Genomic DNA, 21460 nt, shown 5'->3' with positions numbered 1-21460 from the left:
AAAAAAAAAAAGGGGAACCGAAAGGGTGGGGTTGGCCGGCCGCGTCCTTCCTCCCTGCGCGGCCGACCCCACCATCCCTGCGTCGTGTCCCAGCCGCCCCGACCCGAGCCGAGCCGCGGGGCTGGGCCGCTCGGGGCGGGCGCGGGGCAGCGGGCGCAGCGGGACCCCGGCCGGCTGTAGGGCTGGCTGTAGGGCTCGGTGAGTGTGGGGTGCCGGGGACACACGGCCCTACTGCCGCGTGGCACGGGGACAGCCAGCGAGGGTGGCACGAGGGCTCCCGGCCTCACGCCTCCGCCGTCGGGCAGCGGGGAGGTGCTGGGGGGTGTGGGGTCGCGCTGAGAGGGGTGCCGGGGGGGTTTTGGGGTGCTGGGGGGCTTGGGGCTGTGCTGGAGCACGGTGTTGGGGTGCTGGATGGGTGCTCGTGGTGCTGGGGCAGGGCGCTGGGGAGGTGTGGGGGTGCTGCCGTCCACGTTCCCTCCTCCGCCCTCCCAACCTTCGTTTTTGTCACCCTCCGTGCTGTGCCTGAAATGAGGGGTTGGTGTCGCCAGGCCTGGTTTGGGGGCAAGGACACCCCAGGCCCCTTCCCCTCTGCCCTACAGCAACAGGGACGTTCCCAGCCCGCCCCGTGGCCACCCGTGGTGGCCGTCGGGCTGCCCGGCGGGCCGGGGGGCACAGCGCAGAGCTCGGGACGGCCCCACAGCACCAGGCACGGGGTGTGTGTGTGTGTCAGAGCACGCCTGGCCGAGGTGTGACAATGGCAGGAAGCCACACCGGGGACGGGGACGGGGGGGGGGGACGCTCGCAGCCACCCACTCGCCCCCTCGGCTGCCCCAACGAGGCAGCGATGGCCGAGTGGGGAGGTAGGTGAGCCCCGCCGGGCAGGGATGAGCCGGGCAGGGACCCAGGTGGGACATGGGGACATGGAGGCATCCCCCTGTGGCGCTCACCGTCCTTCCCCGCCCGCTGTCGCCGTCTCAGAGGACGTGGTGAGGAGCTGCCCCATCTGCCCCCCACTGCTGGCGGTGACGCAGCTGCTGCGGCCCAAGGTAAGGCTCCCCGCGCCCCCACAGCTCAGCACCCCCGCCACAAGCACCCGCCTCGGCCCCAATTCCCTTCACCCCCATTCCCGGCTCAGCCAGAGGCTGCTGGTTCTTCTGGGAGGCTCCGAAAATTCAGCATTTCTGTGGTGTTCTGTATAAACCACCCAAATAGCCCAAAAGGATCCAGCAAGCGGGGCCGCTCCCAGCACCTTTGGTCCCTGCCGTGAGCGGGTTTGGTGCCCGGGTGGGCAGCACGGGGCTTGACCCCGCTGCTCCGGGATGAAGGGAGCAAAGCAGAGCTGAAGGGGGAGCAGGAGGTTTATGTGCCCCCCGCGAGGTGCAGGCAGGATCAGGGCTGGTCACAGCCTTGAGGGGTGTTGGAAACATCCGGACACATCCCTGGGGAGGTTGAGGAGGATTCAGGCACCTCTGGGTGCTGGCTGGAGGCAGCGCTGTGAGCCTGGCCCCTACCGAGATCTACTGACACGGGGCAGGGAGCTCAGTGATGTCTGCGTGCTCCTGCAGCTCCACGGGCACAGGGGAAGGTGGCTGTAGGGCCACCCTGTGCTCTCGGCCAGGACTTTTAGGGCTTTCAGGACTTCAGAGCCTGGGCTTTTAGGATCCTGTCCCCGCAGCTGGCCCTCACGCGCTGCCAAGGCGGCACGGCCACAGCAGGCAGAGCCTGGGTGAGCAGCGGGAGGAAACGGCCCCCACAAACACCGCGGTGCCGAGGGGAGGAGGCAGGGTGCTGGGTGTCGCTGCTGGGCTCCACGCTCCTCCCCGAGGCGATGTTTCTCACAGCCTCCCCAGCTCCCTCCCTCTCCGTCCAGCCAGCCGCGGGGACCCCTCCGGCACCCCGCTGGAGCTGGAGCCTGCCGGGGGGCGGCTGGGTCCGTGGCATGGCCCCTGGAGGGGGAAGTGACAGCCAGAGGTCACCCTCTAAACACCCCGAACGTGCGTGAGGTCTGGCCGTGGGCAGGTTTTCGGCTGAGCGAGCGCCGTGTCGGTGTCACCCTGCACGCAGCACCCCGGGGAGCACGGCGTCGAGGCAGCCGGGGTGGCCGACATGGCCAGCGTCATCCTGGAGAGCATCTTCCTGAAGCGCTCGCAGCAGAAGAAGAAGACGTCGCCCCTCAACTTCAAGAAGCGCCTGTTCCTGCTGACGGAGAGCAAGCTGTCCTACTACGAGTACGACTTCGAGCGCGGGGTGAGTCCGGGGGGCCGCTGGCCGTCCCCCGCCAGGACGAGGGGTGGGACGAGGGCCGGGGGCTCAGCAGCTCTCGGAGGTTGCTCAAAGCCAGCCCGTCTCTCGCAGCGCCGAGGCAGCAAGAAGGGCTCGGTGGACATCGAGAAGATCACCTGCGTGGAGACGGTGGTGCCCGAAAACAACCCCCCCCCCGAGCGGCAGGTCCCGGTGAGAGTCCCCGCTTGTGTCCCCCGTCCTCTGGCTGGGGAGGTGGGCAGCAGCCCGGCCTGGGGGTGACGGGAGCTGGGGACAATGATCGTCTCTGCCTCTCTCTTCCAGAAGAAGGGGGAGGATTACAACAACATGGAGCAGATCTCCATCATCGAGCGGTTCCCCTACCCCTTCCAGGTGAGTCCTCGTCACGCCCCCTTCACCAGCCTGCTCCGCGTGGCTGCGGGGGGCCAGGGGCTGGCACTGCACCAGGGTGAGGACAGCGAGGAGGACACGGGGACAAGCACAGCATCATTTTGGGGATGCCTGTGTCCCGCGTCGGGCAGGCTGGAATTGGGCAGCTCTCTTGAAGGGGCGATGGGAAGCAGCTCCGAGCTTCATCCCGCAGCTTTCGGTTCCCTGGCCGATGCTGGAGGGATGCTCCCTGCCCGCTGCTCGCTCAGCCCCCAGCCCAGCTGCCCGCCCTCGCTGGCACCCCAGCACACCGAAAGTCAGAGAAGGAAGTGGAAAGTCTCGGGGGAGGGGGCTTATTTATAACCTCCCTGTCATGGTCCCGCGAGCACCATGGGGCCCGCGCACACCGGCACGGCTCGTGCTCTGCACCGGCTGCCCGCGAGCCCCTGCTGCCCCGCGAGCCCCCAGCCCCGTGGACGTGTGTTGCCCGCAGGTGGTGTACGACGAGGGCCCCCTCTACGTCTTCTCCCCGACGGAGGAGCTGCGCAAACGCTGGATCCACCAGCTGAAGAGCGGTGAGTCCGGGCCGCCCCGGCTCCCCGTACGAGCGATCGGGAGCCGCCGGCTGCGCGTGCAGCGTGACTCAGACTCTGGGTTTCCGGGGGCTCGCTGCCTCGTGGTTACTTTATCCCATATCTGCGGAAGAGCGAGCTCTATCAGAAGCTGCTCCCATGACGAGCGCAGTCACGAGGCCGTGCCCTACGTGCAGGGTTGGTAACGTCCCCGCGTTGGCACGAGCTGCCCCCCGAGGAGCTGGGCGCTCGCCTCTGCTGCCCGCCGATCCTTGCAGCACCACGGCCACGCTGAGCGAGGCGCCTTGCCTTCCCACAAACCTGCTCCAAATCAGCTCGAGCAGCCTCAGAAGTTGCTGAGGGCAGGAGGAAATGGCAGATGTGGCCGCACCGCTGCGCCGGCACATGAGGGGGAGGTAGAGCCCTCGGTGCTTTAGGAAGGGAACGAGGATGAAAAGCCTGCATAGGGGCCTGGGAGCGTTTCCCAGCCCGTCCCAAGCCTCGCACGGTGCTGCTGAGCTGCTGCTGAGCTGCAAGGCTGCTCTCCCCTCGAGCTGGGAGCACGCCGAGGCAACAGAGGGGCTGGGGTGCTTGCGGTCGGACGAAATCTGATGGAGCTGCCCGTGTGTGCCTCTCGATGCGTGCGTATCTCCTGCGGCTTCGTGCTGCCGGGGTTAGATTAGCTGCTCGAATTGACACGGGGAAGTTTGCCCGAGCGAGGCGGAAGCAGAGCAGGCTGATAACGGGGAAGTCAGTTATTTCATGCCAGCCCTGCTCTGCCCCAGCAGCCGGCCCCGGCCCCACTTCCCTGCTCGAGGAGGGGTTGCTGCAGCTGCTGAAGCCTGGCAAGGGAGCAGCCACCCAGCAAGGGAGGTCCCCGAGCGGGCAGGGGACGATGGCGGCATCCTGCTCTGCCCACAGGCAAGCCAGCTCCATCGCTTTTGAAAACTGGGCCTCAAAAGAGCTGCAGAGCACAGGCCTCGACAGCCCCGGGCACATTTCAGCTGGCAGGAGGACTGGTCGCAGCGGGAGCTGGCGCTCCGAGCACGTTTGTGTCCCTTTGTAGGGCTGCCAAAGAGCTTTGATCAAATCTAGGAGGAAAGGGCTGGCCCTCCCTCGCTAGGAGGTTGGTGTCACAGGGCTTGCATCGCCGTGGCACCGAGACAAAAGCAGTGCACTGAGGGAAACCCGAGCAGCAGGGCCACACGGCTGCGTATCAGGGGCAGAGCAGCGGGTGAAATGATTTATTGGGGCTGATTCTCTGCACTGGGGGAGCACAAAACTCTCAGCAGCGGGCTGGGGACGGAGCACTGGGTCACACACATCTCCCCTCCTCTGCCACAGTGATCCGGTACAACAGCGACCTGGTGCAGAAATACCACCCCTGCTTCTGGATCGACGGCCAGTACCTGTGCTGCTCCCAGACCGCCAAGAACGCCATGGGCTGCAAGATCCTGGAGAGCAGGAACGGCAGTAAGACACCGGGCACCCTCCCCTTGCCTGGCCCCAGCCCCGGGGACCTCCCCGCTGCCCAACACAGCTCTCACCTTCATGGTTCTTGTGTTGTGAAGGTTTAAAAGTTGGGCGGTCACATCGCAAAACAAAGAAGCCTCTTCCCCCTACTCCCGAGGAGGACGAGGTAAGGGACAGAAAATGTGGGTGTTGAAGGAGAGGTCAGCCTGGGAAAAGCCAACACATTCACTGAGCGTGGCTCAGAGGTTTACAGACTGGGACTTGGCTCTGGAGAGAGATGGAAGGGGAAGGAGCTTGAACCAGGGGATGGAGCCCAAAGACCCAGAGGAAAGTCAAATGATCGCACCCCTGAGGGTCCCCCAGGGGAGCTAGGGAGAGAGAGAAACCCTGATATAGGGTGGGGGAGTCACGGGTTAAACCCAAAGGTACAGAGAAAAAACTTATCTTTGGTGAAGACGCCTCCAAGGAGGAATTGTTGCAATAAAAGCAGTGGGGTGGGTCGATCTTGGTGGAGTTATGTGTGGGAACTGAGACAAACGCTGTGCTGACCCAGCCAGTCCTGGGGACAGCCTCAGCCTGCAAACAGCGTGCCTGCCTGCCTCACCCTGTGCCCTGCTCTCCCTTTCCCTGGGGAAGATGGTGATGAAGCCCCTGCCTCCCGAGCCAGCCCCCGTCGCGGCGGGCGAGATGAAGAAGGTGGTGGCCCTGTACGACTACCTGCCGATGAACGCGCAGGACCTGCAGCTGCAGAAGGGCGAGGAGTACTTCATCCTGGAGGAGAGCCACCTGCCCTGGTGGAAAGCCCGTGACAAGAACGGGTAAGGGCTCCAGCACCTTGTGTCCCGGCCCAGCGTCACCCCTGGGGTGGCCCCCGGGACCCCCACCCGGCACTGGGGATCCCAGACTGGTCCCAGGCTCTCAGACTGGTTGGTTCTTCACTCCACGGGCTGAGACAGGCTGCCTGCCTGCACGCTGGGCTCCTGCACCAGCTGGCACGTGAGGAGGGGAAGGGAGACACAGCAGGCTGTGCTGGTACCAGCCATCCCCAAGCATGAACACCGCAGGGTTCCTGCTGAGGTTTTTGAGCTTTTCTGCTCAGATTTCTGGGGCAGGAACCTCCTCCATCGGTGCATGACCGTCCCCTTTTCCTCCTGCAGGAGGGAAGGATACATCCCCAGCAACTACGTCACCGAAACCAGCAATTCCCTGGAGATCTTTGAGTGAGTAGGGGAAGGCACGGGGCCGTGGCACGTTGTGCTGGGTCAGGGCCTTTCTACGTTCGGTTCTGGGCCAGGATCAGCCAGGCTGGGGACAGCGGTGGCTGGGGCACGTCCCTGACGGCTGTGTCCCTGCCCCAGGTGGTACTCCAAGAACATCACCCGGAGCCAAGCGGAGCAGCTGCTGAAACAGGAGGTAAGTGTTGGCTCACGGGGCTGGGTCCTCCACGCACGTGGCCTCCGTGGGCTGCTCTCAGCCCTTCCACTGCAGGTGACAAGGACAGAGCTGGGTAGCTCTGGCCCAGAATGACCTGGGGGGCACGCCAGTAGGTGTTCCCCGGGCAGGAGCTGGAAGCAGGACTGCTTTAACTCATTGCACCACCTCCAGACACGCTGTGGTTGTCCCTCTATTTTAAGTCCCACCTCCTGCAATCACCCCCTTACAAATACCCATCCCCTCTCTCTCTTTTAGGGTAAGGAAGGGGGCTTCATTGTCCGAGACTCTACCAGCAAGACAGGGAAATACACTGTGTCCGTCTATGCCAAGTCCTCTGTGTAAGTGGATGTAGGAATAGCTCGTTCCTGACTGGGAGGGCCTCTCCGGGCACCTCTCGCCCTCCAACCCCGCACGCTGTCTCCCCAGAGACCTCCAGGGCATGATCCGCCACTACGTCGTGTGCTGCACCCCGCAGAATCAGTACTACCTGGCCGAAAAGCACCTCTTCAACACCATCCCGGAGCTCATCACGTACCATCAGCACAACTCCGCCGGTGAGCGCCCGTGGGCACGGGCAGAGCTGGCAGCTGGACCTGCACCCAGTGCCCTTCACCAGCTGGGCTGGCTCTGTCCCCCTCAGGGTGCACACTGACCCCCGCCCTGGTCTGGGACAGCCCAGCTGCAGCTTCAGACAACTCGTTCACACATCTCTGCTCAGGCATATCTGCAGCCGCAGGGACTTCACATCCCCCTGAGCATCCTTTTCCCTGCCTTCCTGCGGGGCAGCACCCACCCAGCACCCCTCTGCACCCACCCCACCAACATCTTTCATTAATCCTGTGCTCTCCTGCCTGCAGCCCTCGCCAGCGCCTGTGGCAGTGGGCTGTAAACCAGGCTGCAGGAGGCTGGGAGCAACCTTGTTCCTTTTTATTGATCTGGACAAAAGCAAAACATGAACACATCCCTCGTAACCCACCCACCGGCACGGGTTCCCAGCTGATAGCACCTCTCAGGCAGGGCAGAAGGAGGGGAGGGTGCAGCCCAGGGAAAGCTGGAACAAGAATCTTCCAAGCTGTGACAGTCTCAGAGAGAGGACAGGGCCAGAGCGAGGCCACCAGTGCTTTTACAGACACCTTCCTGTGTTTCAGGGCTCATATCCAGGCTGAAGCATCCCGTGTCACAGCACCGGAAAAGTGCCCCTTCCACAGCTGGCCTGGGCTACGGTAAGCTGCCCCGGGCTACCTCCTGCTTCCCTGCCCGTGGGGCCCGAGGGGCACCCAGCACGGGCTCCCTTCCTTCTGTAACCTGCCAGGGCTGGGATCCCGGCTGTCCCCTCGCAGCAGGGCCCGCAGCATCCCCAGGGATCCCTTCCCTGCTCCCACCGGCCCTCTGGGGTCAGTACCGAGAGACGTGCAGGCTGCTTTGCTCCCCATCCCCCGGAGGAACACGTCCTGCACGTTAGGGATTTTTCCTGATGGTTTTTCAGGCGTGATTGTGATTTTTCAGGGTGATTTTTTGGGGGGGCAGCACGCGTCTGTGAGCTCCTCCTGGACCAGCTAGATGAGATGACCGGGAACGTGCTGCGGGGAGGGCACCCGCACCCCCCTCACCCTCACGCTCTGTCCTAGGGTCGTGGGAGATTGACCCCAAGGACCTGACCTTCCTGAAGGAACTGGGGACAGGGCAGTTCGGCGTGGTGAAGTACGGGAAGTGGAGAGGCCAGTACGACGTGGCCATCAAGATGATCAGGGAGGGCTCCATGTCAGAGGACGAGTTTATCGACGAAGCCAAAGTCATGATGTAAGTGTGAGCAGCCCCCAGGGGGGCGCAGGATGCGTCCTGTCAGGGTGCCTGGTTTGGGGGGACAGCACCGGGCAGCCTCGCACACCGAAATGCACCCACACTGCGAGAGATTTCTCCTTTTGTGCTCATTTGCCACGGAGCTTTCCACCGGCAGCTGGGGCAGGAGCACTTTGCCAAACTCTCCCTCTCCTTACCCAGCGATGCTTTTGCGGCTTGGCCCTGCGGATGCTCAGGAGTGCCCTTCTTGCCCCCAACATAGGAACCTGTCTCACGAGAAGCTGGTGCAGCTCTACGGGGTGTGCACGAAGCAGCGCCCCATCTTCATCATCACCGAGTACATGGCCAACGGCTGCCTCCTGAACTTCCTGAGGGAAACGCGGCGGCGCTTCCAGCCTGCCGAGCTGCTGGAGATGTGCAAAGATGTCTGTGAGGCTATGGAGTACCTGGAGTCCAAGCAGTTCCTGCACCGAGACCTGGTAGGGATGTGGCTGAAGGACACTTCTCCAGCTCAGTGGGACCTACAGCACGTCCTAGACAGGGTCCAGCTAGCTCAGCGTGAGGATAGGCAACTCTGCAGCTTCTTCTTCAGAATCTTCCTGAGCTTCCCTGCCCACCTGAGCACAGACAGCGTGCCCACCACGGCACGTCTGGAGTCACTGCTCCGCAGTGAGCTAGCAATTGCAGAGAGGGCAGGGCTGGGCAGCTTTCCAGGGGACTGGAAATGCATTTTGGATAGGGCAGGGCTTTGCATCAGGCAGCATCCCTGGCTCAGATGCGGAGAGGGGGAACTTCAACCTCATGAAAAGCTGAGCCTGGTTTGTCAAGCCTCTGGCTGGCACTGCCAGATTGCGGTGCTGCTCTGTGGGGTGTTGGAGGGAGTCCTGGTGCTGTGCCAGCACTGCTCAGCAGTAGACAAAACACTGGTGTGACAGCAGTGCTGTTCTCGCTCCCAGTGCAGAGCACAGCACTGTTTGGGCCAGTGCAGGGAAAGTTACCTCCATCCCCGCCAGACCCAGCACAGCAGTGACTGCCTCCATCTCTCCATCCACAGGCTGCTCGCAACTGTTTGGTGAATGACCAAGGGATTGTGAAAGTCTCAGATTTTGGCCTTTCCAGGTCCGGTAGCCATGTCTGTGTCACTTTCCTGTCTCAATTCTACATCTCCAGTCTCCCCCGCACTTTAGTCTTTCTCCCCCACCATTCTCCAGCTCTGCTTTTCCTCTGCTTTCTCCCAGCTTTCATCTACCTGGCTCAACCTTCCGCCTCTCCCCTTTCCAACATCCCTTTCTTACTTCCCTCATCCCCGTTCCCCTTCTTGCCACTTCTTTCCCCCGCCTCTAATCTCCTGGCTGCAGCCACATCCCACATCCCAGTTCTGCCTCTTGTGATGCTGTGTCACTGGAGCCCTTCCCCAGCCTCGACTAACACGTGCTTGTTTGTGAAGGGACACTTTCGCCTGCTCAAACCCACGCAGAGCACAAACTCTGAAAGCCATAGATTCCTTTTGGGGTCGATTGGTTGCATGCAGACAAGTGAAACCAGGGACGGCTGCCCTGACCCGTTTGTCTGCTGCAGATATGTTCTAGACGATGAGTACACGAGCTCCATGGGGACAAAGTTCCCAGTTCGGTGGTCCCCTCCCGAAGTGCTTCTGTACAGCAAGTTCAGCAGCAAGTCCGACGTCTGGGCTTTTGGTAAGAGCGCAGCATTAACCACTCAGGGGTGGCCCAAAACCAGCGAGCTCCTCCACAAACCAACATCAGGCACAGACGTGGCCGCGCCCTGAGGTGTCCCCCGTTTGCCACCACAGGCGTGCTGATGTGGGAGGTGTACTCTCTGGGGAAGATGCCCTACGAGCGGTTCAACAACAGCGAGACGACGGAGCACGTCATCCAGGGCCTGCGCCTCTACCGCCCGCAGCAGGCGTCGGAGCGGGTCTACGCCATCATGTACAGCTGCTGGCACGAGGTGAGGCACCTCCATGCCCCCAAAACCTGCAGCTCCCGGGGGCGGCGGGGCAGCACCCCACGGCTGCCGTGTCGCCCCCACAGAAAGCCGAGGAGCGCCCCACGTTCACCGCGCTGCTGGCCGGCATCCTGGACATCACGGACGAGGAGCCGTGAGCGCCGGGCGGGCTGGCCCCGCTCCCCCACCATCATCACCATCACCACGACCACCACGACGCCTTCCATCACCCCCACAGCCCCCTCAGTGCACAATAAACGGCGGCAGCGCCGCGAAGCCCCCCCCCAGCTCCTCCTCCCCGCCTCCCTCCCTGCCGCCCCGCCATAAGATGGCGGCGGGGCCTGCGCAGTGCTCGCGGAAGGGGCCGGGGCTGGGGGAGGAAGGGGAGGAAGGGAAAGGAAGGGAAGGGGCGGGCGGCGGCGGCACCACGCGAAGGTCGCGGCATGGAGGCGCCGGGAGGCGGCGGGCTGGGGGGGGCCGACCCGCAGCTGCAGCGCTTCATCGAGGTGGAGACGCAGAAGCAGCGCTTCCAGCAGCTGGTGCACCAGATGACCGAGCTGTGCTGGGTACGGCGCGGGGCGGCGGGGACGAGGAGGAGGAGGAGGAGGATGAAGGGGGTGAAGGAGATGAAGGGGGTGAAGGGGATAAAGGGGGTGAAGGGGATGAAGGGGAATGGGGGGGGTCCCGTCGAGCACGGGGGATGCCCCCGGGGTCGCGGTGCCCCCCGAGAACCAAGGGCGGCCCCCGCTCCGCTCCGCTCTGCAGGAGAAGTGCATGGACAAGCCGGGGCCGAAGCTGGACAGCCGTGCCGAGACGTGCTTCGTCAACTGCGTGGAGCGCTTCATCGACACCAGCCAGTTCATCCTCAACCGGCTGGAGCAGACGCAGAAGTCCAAGTCGGCCTTCTCAGAGAGCCTGTCCGACTGAGCGCCGCCCGCCGCGCCCCGTGCGGCTCCACGCTGCGAGCCGGCCGTCCCCAGCGAGCCCAGGTCACCTCTGGGGGGTTTAGGAGATCGTCTTGGGAAAGGTGCAGCCGGATGAGAGCCCGTCACAGGTACGCACGCTGCTCCTCCGCACGGCGTCGTGCTGCTCCCGTCCCCGGCCGCCGGGAAGGATCCTCGCACCGGGACGCGGATGCAGCGCACGAGGTCCGGGCGGTGGGGACGCCTAGAAGGAGGGGTGGCGATGCTCACCCCAGGGCTGCTCCCAGCGCTGAGGGGAACCTTACCGCAGGGCGAGGCGAGCCCGTGACCGCTGCCTTAAACGGTGCTGCACCCGCGTTGGTGGCGCAGGACTCAGCTTCCTCGCTAGGTGCTAACGAGCCTCGCGCTTCCCATGGCCGCGCGCTGCGACTGGAAGGAGAGCAACAGGACTGCACCAGCACGGACACCCCCAGCCCGGAGAGCTTCCTGGGTGTAGGCAATACCCCGGGCAGCGACACTACTGGAAAACATTTCAAGGCTTCTGCAGGGTAAAGTCCTTCATGCGGCCGAGTGGCAAAGTTTCAAATTGCAGCACAGCTCTCTCAAAACTGACTTGCTCCGTTCACTGCTTTCCCCTAGACGATGTAATAAATGTTAACTGGGTCAATTTTTAACATGAGGTTCTCCTTTGTTCAGATCGCTGGGAAATGAAAATCTGGCCACTTTGTTCATTCCCAGTGAATCTATTTATTGCAAAATCAGAAGGGAAGGGGGAGTAGTTATCTTCTGGCTAGACAGCCTGCTGTGAATTCTGATTTGTAGCTCAGTGAATTTGGTTCCATGAATCAAACCTCATGTTTGAGGCCTTTGTTCCTCTTCCCCAAACGGGAATGACACCTGCTTTCCTGAACGGGACTAGTTTCTTCAGAGAAACTAAAATTGCAGAATAAATGTAGCCAGCTACTTTATAACCAGCTGCACCCTTATCTGTGATCACTGGAGGGAGGCCTGTGGCCATGTCTTCTGGACTTTTGCCCCTAGGAAATGGTGTGGAGCTTTTAACTGGAAAAACAACAAACTGCTACTAATCCACCCCCTGAAACACAGTGTAGCATTTCAGCAATAGGGCATGGCTCTGGGAAGCACGGAGTGACCCACCTTGTGAACCTGTGGTGGCTTGGAGCCCTATAGAAAAACCTGGTGAATTGGTTCTGCACACAACAATGCTGTGGGTGGTTGGACGGGGCATGTGGGGTGCCTAACACAGGTGTCTTGGAGCCAGCAGCTTTCCTGGAAATAAGTTCAGGACGTGAAATAGAGCTATGTGTATACAAACCTGTGTAAGCGAGGGTGCAGCTATCTAGCTGTCTTTCAGAAGTTTACCTCAATAGCTAAAGACCGTTAGGTCACTCCTGTTCTCACCACGAGCCATTGCCCCTCCTGTCCCTGCCTTGCATTTCTCTTGGGCACCCACGCTGTTCTTGCAGTGCTGCAATCCTTCGTACCTCTCAGTGCTGGCCCAGCTCTCAGTACAAACATACCAATAGCAGCTCGGTAACAAATAATCTGTTTTTAATACTGTAAGCAGGTGCTTCATCAACCTGCACAACAGACATTGCACAAAGAGGTTGCTCCCCCTGTAAGCGCCACAGCAGCACATGGCAGCACCGTTGAAGTTTTCCAGTTTTGGCTGTATTCTGTTCTTGGATGTGAATCTGTAAATAAATTCTAGCAGAGTGAGCAGAACGAGTCCTTTTACGGAAGAATTTTTGAATTAGTACTCTGGCTACCTCACCTTTGGAGAGAAGACAGCTGTCTGGCCCTATGTAATCTTAGCACCATGTTAGATTACTTTGTAACTGTTAATCTTCTAAGTATTCTTTAAAAAAAATGCTCAGAGGCCTCCCCTATCATGTGGCCTTTGCATTCAGTAAGGGTCAGCACTGTGCTAGTGCTGCAGACCTCTGCACAATCAAAGCCTGTGCCCTGACCAGGGCAGATTGATTCTTCGTATAAAAGAGCAGGTAAGAGGCACTAGATCCTGACAGTGGGGCTGTTCCCAGAGCTTGTGTCTGTAGCTGCAGGAGGCTGCTGTCCCCATCAGCCTCCCAGCAGTGAGAAGTCACTGATCATGTGCCCCAGGCAGGTAGAAGGTCACTGCTGACTCCCACAAGCACAATAACTAGCAGCATCTGATGCAGCGAGTTCACCCTTGCCCAGAGGAGCTGCTCGCTGGTGAGAGCAGAAAGCCAGCACTTCAGAGGCTTCCTCACACGCTTTCACCTTCCTCCTCTTCCTCTTCTACACTCTGAGAGTCTTTGTCCTCGGAGGGCAGAAGAGGCTGGTGCTGGCAGGACTGATGCCTGTCTGCGCTCCTCCACGACGTGCGCAAGTCTGCCCTGCCTTGCTGCAGGAAGAGGGGCAGGAGGTCGGGGCTGAAGGGCACGTCCCTGAAGGCGTGCAGGAGGAAGATGCCGGACACGATGGTGAGGAAGCCGCTGATGGTGCCGATGATGTTGTCTAGCACCATGTGCTGCCACTCCTTGAAGAGGATGGCAGAACAAGTCATGACCGCTGTGGTGAACAGCACGTAGTAAATGGGTGTGACCACGGACGTGTTGAAGATGTCCAGGGCTTTGTTCAGGTAGTTGATCTGGACGCTGATGCAGAGCACCAGGCACACCAGGAGCACCCAGCCCAGTGGTTCTTTCAGGACGGGCTTCCCGGCAAACAGTTCTTTCAGGGCAATCCCCAAGCCTTTGACACAGGATACAGAAAGCGAGCCGATGGCGGAGCAGACCAAGACATAAACCAGGACGTTGCTCCGTCCGTAACGGGGTCCAGCCACAAAGATAAGCAGAAGGGAGCTCACCAGGACACACACAGCAAACACAATAAATCCTTTGGAGAAAGGAGAATTAAGGGCTCTGTCAGAATGGAGAACAGTAGCACCAGTGACAGACATAACTAAACAGCAAGTAGGGACGGAGGACAGGCAGGCAACTGCCCCGTCGGTCCCTCTTTTTAGCTGTAGGGACCTGGGCTGGGAAGCAGAGGGGGTCTCCAGCCTGAGAAAAGCTGCCGACATGAGCAGTTCTTTACAGTGCTGATCACTGCCCCACAAGTCTGCCTGTCAGAGGGATACAGATGTCTGTGGCACAACCAGGGTCTATAGTATTAGAGGTGGGGGCCTGATGCCCATGAAGAAGAGGGGGCAGAGCTCTGCAGGAGGGCAGCAGAAAGGTTGGGAAGCACTAGCTGAACTCAGCAGGTTGTGGTGGGATAAGGAAGAAAGCACTGCTTCAGAGGAGTTCAGTCCTATCCAAGCTGTATCCTACCTTCTACTGTCATTTCCAAGCCTGAAGTTGACAGAGCCCCTTTTATTTAAGTACCTGGATCTTTCAGCTTCTCTGCCATTGACTCCAGGCTGGAAACCTCTTCTTCCTGGGGAGCATGGATTACCATCACCGTGGAGCCCAGAATACTTAGGAGGCAGCCAATCTTGCCGTGAACATTCAGCTGCTCATTCAGGAAGGTGGAAGAGAGAACTGCACTGGAAAATAATAATAAAAAAAATATATATGAGCCAAGGTATGGAGTATCTGAGGGATGGGACAGAGGAAAGCAGAGCAACTGCTTCCACCATTTAGGGTGGAAGATAAGGTATATTTCTGAGGTCGCTTACCTAACAAGGACACTTAGAGCACCCAGCGGAGTTACCAGCGTTGCAGGGGCAAAGGCATAGGCGGCAAAATTTGCTGCTTCTCCAACTCCCACTGCAAGAGAAACTCTGACAGGTAAGCATCAAAGCGAGGAGCAATTCAGCACAACACTAGCTTGAGTGCAGTGAGATGAGAGCCTTGATCACCACCTAAGTGTCCCATGTTTCTCTGAGGTATGTTGTGCAACCAGGAGAGGACAGTGTCAGCAAGAAGAAGCAGAAGCCTTTCCTTCTTGGAAAGAGAAGGCTTGTGGTTACACGTGGTTATCCTTAGTCCCACGTGGCTATCTAGTTAAGCAGCAACAACATAAAAATATTTATGTTTTCTTAAAGCCGAGAGGAGTTTAGACATATTTCTAAGTTAATCTTTTCTCCTAGAACAGGCTTTACAGCTTTTTACAGGGTAAATTGAGTACAATCACTTACTAATGTCACATTTGAAAAATGTACAGTAGAACCTCTGAAAGTGCTGTACACCCTCCCTGCTGGACACGGCGTTATCTGACTGTGGTGTCCGGGCAGGCCATTTCAGAAGCACTTAACCCGACCCAGTCAGACCAGTTCCTCAATTCCTACATGGCAGAGGAGCCTGGCGATGCACAAAACTTCAGAATATTGCAGAGTTGCGATTAGATCAGCAACATCCCCAGAGACAAAAATCCAGCCGTTAAACAACAACCATCACCATAATAAAGCGTGAAAGCAACTGGAAACACATTGTGAAGCGACAAACACATCCTGAAGCATCCTGCTGCAGTTCGAGAGCAGCTACATGTACTTACTGCACAGCAGCCCAGCCCACCACAGCCACTCTCGCAGGTACGCGTGTCCTCCTTGCCCTGGGGGAGAAATTAATGGGAAAATTCAGGTGAAACCACAGAAAAAGGCTCTGTTACGCTGCCAGAAATGCCTCTGAGAAGCGGGTGGGAGCTGCCTGGTAGGCTTTAAGCGTGAGGCTCCCTGGGTCCTGCTGGCCTTGTTGCAAGTTGGCCTGCCCCAGACGTGGCATGACAGCAGGAACAGGTTTGTGTACCAAAGACCTTATCCCTGCTTCTCGGCAGCTCCAGGAAACACGCGAGCAGGCACAGAAACACCGCTTTTTACCGCTTTTTGCCACTTTTTGGCTGGGAGAAATTCCACTTTTTGAGCCAAAAACCACACCAGGGATAAAACGCGCTGTGCTCTCACCCCTTGACCCAGAACCGACCGAAACCATCCCGGGTTTGCCTCGGGCGACCCCAAACCGAGCGGGCCGGGCCCGGCGCCCCCCGAGGGCTCCCCCCGGGTCTCTCCCCCGGTTCCCCCCGGGTCTCCCCCCGCTCCCTGCCGCCGGTACCTGCCCTGGCTTGGCCGCGGCGGCCCAGGCGGAGCAGCCCCTTCTTCTTCAGCACGAAGCTGCCTCCGATGAAGGCGCTGGAGGCCAGGGCGAGCCCCAGCCCCAGGTAGAAGCCGGGCCGGCCGCCCGCCGCCTCCCCCCCCCCCATGGCGGCCCGGCAGCGGGCGGAACGCAGCGGCGGGGCCGCGGGGAGCGGGGAGCCGGCGGCGGCTGCACCGGGCCGGCCCCTTCCGTACGGCCCCGGGCCGGGCAGCGAGGATGAGCAAGAGCAAGGACGACGCCCCCCACGAGCTGGAGAGCCAGTTCGTGCTCAGGCTGCCGCCGGTGGGGGCTCGGGGGTCGGGAGAAGGGGTTTGGGGGGGCCGGTGGGGGGAGCAGGAGGGGTGGCCGCCACCCTGTGCAGCCCCGCTCCCCTCAGGAGTGCTCCGTGCAGGGTGCTCGGAGGGCGGGTTGCAGGTTGAGAGGGGTTTTCGAAGAGGGTTTTCCACCCCGGGGTGATATTTGGGTGTGAAGCTGGGGTGGGCCTGTTGTGACCGTGTCCCCCCTCCCCAGGAGTACGCCTCCACCGTGCGCAGAGCGGTGCAGTCCGGGAGCGTCAACCTGAAGGACAGGCTGACCATCGAGCTGCACGGTGAGCGTGCACCCCTAAAACCCTGCTGATTGTCCGCAGGACTCGTGTGTGGCCTGTTCTGGCTGTTTGGCAGCAGCCGGGCAGGCTCCTCTGCAGCACTGACCTGCCCCGTCTCTTCCCGCAGCCGATGGGCGCCATGGGATCGTCCGCGTTGACCGGGTGCCGCTGGCAGCCAAGCTGGTGGATCTGCCCTGCATCATCGAAAGCTTAAAAACCATCGATAAGAAGACCTTCTATAAGACAGCAGATATCTGCCAGGTATGGGCTGTTCTTCTTGTCTGCCCCAGCAGCTCCTTTGCTCGCCCCCCCTCTCCAGGAAAACCCTCGTACGCTTTGGCAGCCTGGCACCTGGTATAACGTGGCCAATTTCTGTGTTGTGATATCGGCAGCTTAAATTTCCCTACTTCTGCTTGGTGGTTGGAAATCCCTCTTTTGAAGCATAGAATTTGTTGTGTGTTTAGATACAAACTGAGCTGGGTGTCAGACATCATATTTCTGATACCCCATACCTGTGAATCCCCCTGGCTAGCTGCATGCAGTAGGCAGTCACTGTCCATTTACCAGAAAAGCTTTCACAGCCTCTTGTTCCTGCATTGCAATAAGCAACCTTTGTGATTATGTGGGGATTTCAGATGCTCGTTTGCACCGTGGATGGTGATCTCTACCCCCCTTTGGAAGAGCAAACTGTGAGCACTGACCCCAAGGCAAACAAGAAAAAAGACAAGGACAGAGAGAAGAAATTCATCTGGAACCATGGCAGTGAGTAGAGGCTCTGCCAGCCCCCTCCATCCCACCACCCCAGTGTCCCCACAGCTGTGCAGGGCACTCACCGCTGCCGTGTCCTGGCTGTGTTGTTGCTCTGCTTTTAGTGCTCTCTGTGTTCCTGGAGGGAACTTCTCCCCCTTGGCAGGTTGGGTTTGGCAGACCCAGCTCCCCCATTAGGCCATCTGCCTGACACATGCAATCTGTTTCCTCTGTCACAGTTACTCTTCCCCTGAAAAATGTACGAAAGAGACGATTCCGGAAGACAGCTAAGAAGAAGGTGAGTTGTTTCTCCCTCACACTGTGGAGATGCAGGAACAAAGGGATCAGAAGGCAGGGACATTAGAGCTGTAACTATCAGTCCTGAAAACAGGGTGTCTTAACAAAGCTTTACATGTTTCCTTGCCAGAGGTGGGGGAGAAGGGAGGCTAGTAGCTTTAAACACTTCCACGAGAGCTTCTTCCATGTTTTTCAAAATGGTGGGAACGTGATCTATACTGAGAACTGCTGGACTCTGTTCTTGTGGTTGCTTTGTTGTAGCGCATCTCTTCCTGCTCACAGAAGAGAAAGGGTCGTGTGGAAATGAGACCACTCGTTCCTGCTTTCCCAGCTGAAATCTCTCTCTGCATGGCCTGCTCACATCCCCAACAAGCAACACTACAAATAGAATAACTGTTATTTCAGCTGGGGGAGTGACAACAGATGGAGCTCAGAGGCTCTGTCTCTGTGGAAATGCTTAAGCCAGGAAAGGTGTTGGGGAGATGCAGCACCGTGAGGCGGGGAGGATCTGTTCTTCTCTGCTTTGCAGTTTCTGAGAACACGGTGGAGTGATATTTTGCATGACATTTGGGAGACAAATTATTTCAAACGGTCTCATAGCCCACAGGAGAGATTAGATGTCACTGCCTTAAGATCCATGGCTAATTTAAAAGTGAAAAATGAAACCTCCTTTTGCGTGAGATGGGAAAGATTTCAATTGACCATCCATCAGTGAATGACACCTTGAGCGCTTTCAGTACACAGAAAGAAAGTCCTATTTCATGAGCACTATTGATGGGTGCCAGAGTGGTAGAAAAGCGAGAGCATAGAAACCACCAGGGAGCTCTGTGCAGAAAAAGACGGATCGCTTTCTGGAGGTGCATAAATTACTTTTTGGGCGGAGCATGAGCAAAGACCAAGCAGAAAGAATAAGAGAAGAGATGCTTGAGATAGGGCTCTATGCAGAGATTGAGGATGGGAGCTCACCCGTGCAAGTCATCTAACAGGTTGTCTGTTCTCTCTCCCCTCTCTGTCGCAGTACATTGAGTCTCCTGATGTGGAGAAAGAGGTGAAGCGTCTCCTGAGCACAGATGCTGAAGCTGTCAGTGTCCGTATCCTTTTAAGAGAAAAAAAAAAAAAAAAAAAAAGCTCAAATTGGGAACGAGGCAGTATGCATGATCTGGGGGTTGTGGAGAGGAGAGGTGAGCTCAGCTGCACGTGGGGGTGTGAGAGGTTGGGAGATAAGCACGTGAGAGACACTAAAGTTTTAGAGCTTTATTTTTGCCTTCTTCAAAGCTTATTGTTTCTTCATGGTAAACAGGAATGTAAGTAACAGTAAAGGGCTGGTCTTCAAAAAAGGGGTGTGGGGTGGTTTGTCGTTGATATCCATACCTTCAAGGCTGTACTTATCAGAGGGGGCAGTGATCTCCTGCAGTTTTTACCTTCCTGTTGTTGTACTGCACCTTTCATGCTCCTCTTTTTCCCTTGACTCATCTGTTCCTACTGTCAGGCTGGGAAGTCATTGCTGAAGATGAAACAAAAGAAGTAGACAACCATGGTTCACTCACGAGCCTGGACATCTCCTCCCCAGGGATGTCGGGACATAAGCAAGGCCACGGATCCTCGGGTACGGTGGGGAAGGTTTTTTCCTTCTTTCTAGCTCCTGAGTAATCAGGTGGGCCTGTTCTCTGCGGGGTAAGCCCTAACCAGAGATTCCCCAAATGGAGGCTGAACAGCGTTGGCTTGGGTGTAAATAGGGGCCAGTGTGTCACAGTGCTGAAACGGGAACCCGTTTGCCATAGCAAAAAGATCCCAGCTGCAAAGAAGATACTGCACATGCTGCAGCAAGTTGGGGTGGCAGTGTCTGAAGGAGAGAGGGCAGTGTTGAGACAGGCACCCTGTATTCACAGGTCCCTCCCTGGTGGGCACAGGGTGCTGGGTGGTTCATCACATGTGGTTTTCCTCTTCCCTTTTGCACCCTTCAGAACATGACGAGCTGCGGGAGATATTTAATGACATCAGCAGCAGCAGTGAGGATGAAGATGAGCGGGATCATCACGATGATGAAGACCTGAACATTATGGACACCGAGGAGGACTTGGAGAGGCAGCTGCAGGACAAGCTGAATGAGTCTGATGGGCAGCAGCAGGAGAACGAGGGGTCCAACCAGATAGGTGAATTGGGTGGCAGAATGCTGCAAAATCACAGGGGTAAAAACCTCTGCTGCTGCTGTAGGTCTCAGCTCACTCTCTCTTCCAGTCATGGGGATCCAGAAACAGATCGACAACCTGAAGAGTAAACTCCAGGAGACCCAGGACAGGAGGAAGCGCCAGGAAGATCTTATCATGAAAGTCGAGAATCTAGCCCTCAAGGTGAGAGCTCTTCTAGTCTTGTGCTTAGAACTGGCTTGCCATTAGATCCAGCAGATTCAGCTGCTGCCCTGGAAAATCCACGTCTTTGCATGCTGGGTTAAAAATAAATTTGGTGTGACCATATTCTCCAGCATTTCCCTGTGGAGGTGAAACTGCAGGAGATAAGAGTCAGTGCAGTTCGGAGTTTGCTGCACCATTTGACATACTGTACTGGCAGCTATTAACTGAGAATGTACTGGTAATTGTTGTCTGGTGTGTTTGTCTCTGCAGACCCGACTCCAAGCTGTGCTGGATGAATTCAAGCAGCAGGAGGAGCGAGAGAAGCAGCAGGTGAGTAAGCTCCCACAGTGGAGGACAAAGGACTGGGGCACAAGGCTTAGTTGTTAAGGACAGTTCTAGGGCTGGCCTCTGACAAAGTTCTGAATATTGTACCGTGCCACCTGCTTCAAAGCCCAGTGTTACAGGTCAGGTGTGAGCTGTACCTCATCCCTGTCGGGGGTAAAACGTGACATGAAAAACCACTGGCACCCACATATAAGAAGGGTAGCAGCTATGGGTTCTTGGCAGATTTTCCTGGGCAGCTCTGTGGAGTTTCAGCCAGGTACCAGGGCAGGAAGTTCCCACTCCCAGATTCCCTCTGTTGCTTCACAGTGAGGGCAGTGCTCAGTTCTGCCCCAGAGGTGGCTGCAAGGCAGCTGTTTGCCAATCTAGCTCTTGAAAGCAGGCCCACATTGCCCTGGCACAGCTCCCTGCGGTGTGTAGGCAAAGCAGCCACTAGTGTAGGTGGAAGATCCGCAGCCACTCAGAAGTGCTTGGGCTTGAAATGCAGTCCCAGCTGTGCCTTACTGTGACACCTTACTCCCTCTTCCCAGATGACGTCTCTGCAGGAGCAGCTGGAGTCCCTCATGGAGAAGTGAGAAGCGGGCCCGGCCTGAGCAGCAGGTCTTTGTGCATATGAGCAGGGCTGGAAGTGTTCATCCCCATGCTGATGTTTGAGAAAAGAATTAGACTATGCCTGTGAGAGCAATGAAACCACTGGGATTTACTGTAAATATTTGGGACCACTCTCCCTGAGGGAATTGGTTCTCCCTGGGCCAGCTCTCTGCATCTCATTGAGTCTTGGACTTGATGGGCTGTGGCCTGGTGGGAACTTGTCCCTGTGTTTGGGAAATGCTTGTGTCTGCAAACCAGGCTCAATAAAGTACCCTCTTCTGTTTCCTCCGTGTATTGTTCCGTCTATGTTCTCCATGTTCTGTTTCCAGCCCTGTTCTGTTCCTCCACGTTCTCCAGGGGACAGGGTAGCGCTGCCTCTTGTCAACTCATGCCAGTGTAACTGGGCTCCTTCCGCTGAAATGCTCCTGGCATGGCTGGGTCAAAGGGATATTGCGTGAGAAGGGGACCCCGCACGCTCCCAGGCTGCGGAAAGAACGAGGCTCTCCTGATTAGGGAGCTTCTTTAATTCCTCACAGGCTAGGCAGGCAAATCTCAGATTAACCTGGCAGGGTGGGAAGAGGATTAGAAAGGCAGTTCCAGTCAGCAGCTGGCAGAACACAACAGAAAGGCATCACGGGCTTCAGCA

General features: G+C 58.2%; 4 protein-coding genes across 7 annotated transcripts; 3 read left to right on the top strand and 1 right to left on the bottom strand.

Moving 5' to 3' along the window:
* The first annotated feature begins 131 nt into the window (after positions 1-131).
* BTK (Bruton tyrosine kinase) lies at positions 132-10184 on the top strand. Of its 3 annotated transcripts, none has more exons than XM_082770693.1 (20): positions 132-198; positions 979-1046; positions 2065-2247; positions 2356-2454; positions 2569-2634; positions 3125-3206; positions 4548-4676; positions 4775-4842; positions 5313-5494; positions 5834-5896; positions 6035-6089; positions 6366-6448; positions 6537-6664; positions 7259-7333; positions 7739-7910; positions 8173-8389; positions 8965-9029; positions 9489-9607; positions 9724-9881; positions 9965-10184. In XM_082770693.1, the coding sequence occupies exons 3-20, from the start codon at positions 2107-2109 to the stop codon at positions 10034-10036; spliced, it is 1974 nt and encodes a 657-aa protein (XP_082626819.1). In that variant the 5' UTR covers positions 132-198; positions 979-1046; positions 2065-2106; the 3' UTR covers positions 10037-10184. The 3 variants fall into 3 exon arrangements, with proteins under 3 accessions (XP_082626819.1, XP_082626817.1, XP_082626818.1); XM_082770691.1 differs by having other exon boundaries at positions 2566-2634; XM_082770692.1 differs by lacking the exon at positions 132-198 and having other exon boundaries at positions 981-1046; positions 2020-2247; positions 2566-2634.
* A 101-nt stretch (positions 10185-10285) lies between these two features.
* Positions 10286-11468, top strand: TIMM8A (translocase of inner mitochondrial membrane 8A). Of its 2 annotated transcripts, XR_014318397.1 has the most exons (3): positions 10286-10444; positions 10644-10932; positions 11112-11468. XR_014318397.1 is itself a non-coding variant. In XM_082770696.1 (2 exons), exons 1-2 carry the CDS (start codon positions 10322-10324, stop codon positions 10803-10805), a joined length of 285 nt encoding a protein of 94 aa, XP_082626822.1. In that variant the 5' UTR covers positions 10286-10321; the 3' UTR covers positions 10806-11468. The 2 variants fall into 2 exon arrangements, 1 of the variants encoding a protein (XP_082626822.1); XM_082770696.1 differs by having other exon boundaries at positions 10644-11468.
* Positions 11469-12509: 1041 nt separating this feature from the next.
* LOC309883039 (magnesium transporter NIPA2-like) lies at positions 12510-16079 on the bottom strand. Its single transcript, XM_082770694.1, has 5 exons — positions 15859-16079; positions 15305-15361; positions 14487-14577; positions 14194-14354; positions 12510-13702 (listed from the first exon to the last, which is right to left on the bottom strand). Exons 1-5 carry the CDS (start codon positions 16004-16006, stop codon positions 13071-13073), a joined length of 1089 nt encoding a protein of 362 aa, XP_082626820.1. The 5' UTR covers positions 16007-16079; the 3' UTR covers positions 12510-13070.
* Positions 16070-21098, top strand: TAF7L (TATA-box binding protein associated factor 7 like). The gene is made up of 11 exons (XM_082770695.1): positions 16070-16182; positions 16411-16489; positions 16614-16747; positions 17122-17248; positions 17473-17531; positions 18549-18621; positions 19020-19136; positions 19495-19683; positions 19769-19881; positions 20152-20211; positions 20754-21098. Exons 1-11 carry the CDS (start codon positions 16117-16119, stop codon positions 20796-20798), a joined length of 1062 nt encoding a protein of 353 aa, XP_082626821.1. The 5' UTR covers positions 16070-16116; the 3' UTR covers positions 20799-21098.
* The last annotated feature ends 362 nt before the right edge of the window (positions 21099-21460 follow it).

The sequence above is a fragment of the Aythya marila genome, assembly GCF_965140915.1.
Source record: "Aythya marila genome assembly, chromosome: 13".
NCBI lineage: Eukaryota > Metazoa > Chordata > Aves > Anseriformes > Anatidae > Aythya > Aythya marila.
The sequence above is the reverse complement of the archived record's forward strand: the minus strand, read 5'-3'. Positions and strand labels throughout refer to the sequence as shown.

What these genes read in the sequence shown, in the direction of transcription:
- TIMM8A (XM_082770696.1), top strand. Translation starts at nt 10,322, where the DNA reads ATGGAGGCGCCGGGAGGCGGCGGGCTGGGGGGGGCCGACCCGCAGCTG. An exon ending in AGATGACCGAGCTGTGCTGG is followed by an intron (nt 10,445 to 10,643) that starts GTACGGCGCGGG and finishes TCCGCTCTGCAG; the next exon opens with GAGAAGTGCATGGACAAGCC.
- LOC309883039 (XM_082770694.1), bottom strand. Translation starts at nt 16,006, where the DNA reads ATGGGGGGGGGGGAGGCGGCGGGCGGCCGGCCCGGCTTCTACCTGGGG. An exon ending in CCGCGGCCAAGCCAGGGCAG is followed by an intron (nt 15,362 to 15,858) that starts GTACCGGCGGCA and finishes TTTCTCCCCCAG; the next exon opens with GGCAAGGAGGACACGCGTAC. An exon ending in GCTCTAAGTGTCCTTGTTAG is followed by an intron (nt 14,355 to 14,486) that starts GTAAGCGACCTC and finishes ATTATTTTCCAG; the next exon opens with TGCAGTTCTCTCTTCCACCT.
- TAF7L (XM_082770695.1), top strand. Translation starts at nt 16,117, where the DNA reads ATGAGCAAGAGCAAGGACGACGCCCCCCACGAGCTGGAGAGCCAGTTC. An exon ending in CGAGGGGTCCAACCAGATAG is followed by an intron (nt 19,684 to 19,768) that starts GTGAATTGGGTG and finishes TCTCTCTTCCAG; the next exon opens with TCATGGGGATCCAGAAACAG. An exon ending in AGGAGCGAGAGAAGCAGCAG is followed by an intron (nt 20,212 to 20,753) that starts GTGAGTAAGCTC and finishes CCCTCTTCCCAG; the next exon opens with ATGACGTCTCTGCAGGAGCA.
- BTK (XM_082770691.1), top strand. Translation starts at nt 2,107, where the DNA reads ATGGCCAGCGTCATCCTGGAGAGCATCTTCCTGAAGCGCTCGCAGCAG. An exon ending in CCATCAGCACAACTCCGCCG is followed by an intron (nt 6,665 to 7,258) that starts GTGAGCGCCCGT and finishes CCTGTGTTTCAG; the next exon opens with GGCTCATATCCAGGCTGAAG. An exon ending in TCAGATTTTGGCCTTTCCAG is followed by an intron (nt 9,030 to 9,488) that starts GTCCGGTAGCCA and finishes TGTCTGCTGCAG; the next exon opens with ATATGTTCTAGACGATGAGT.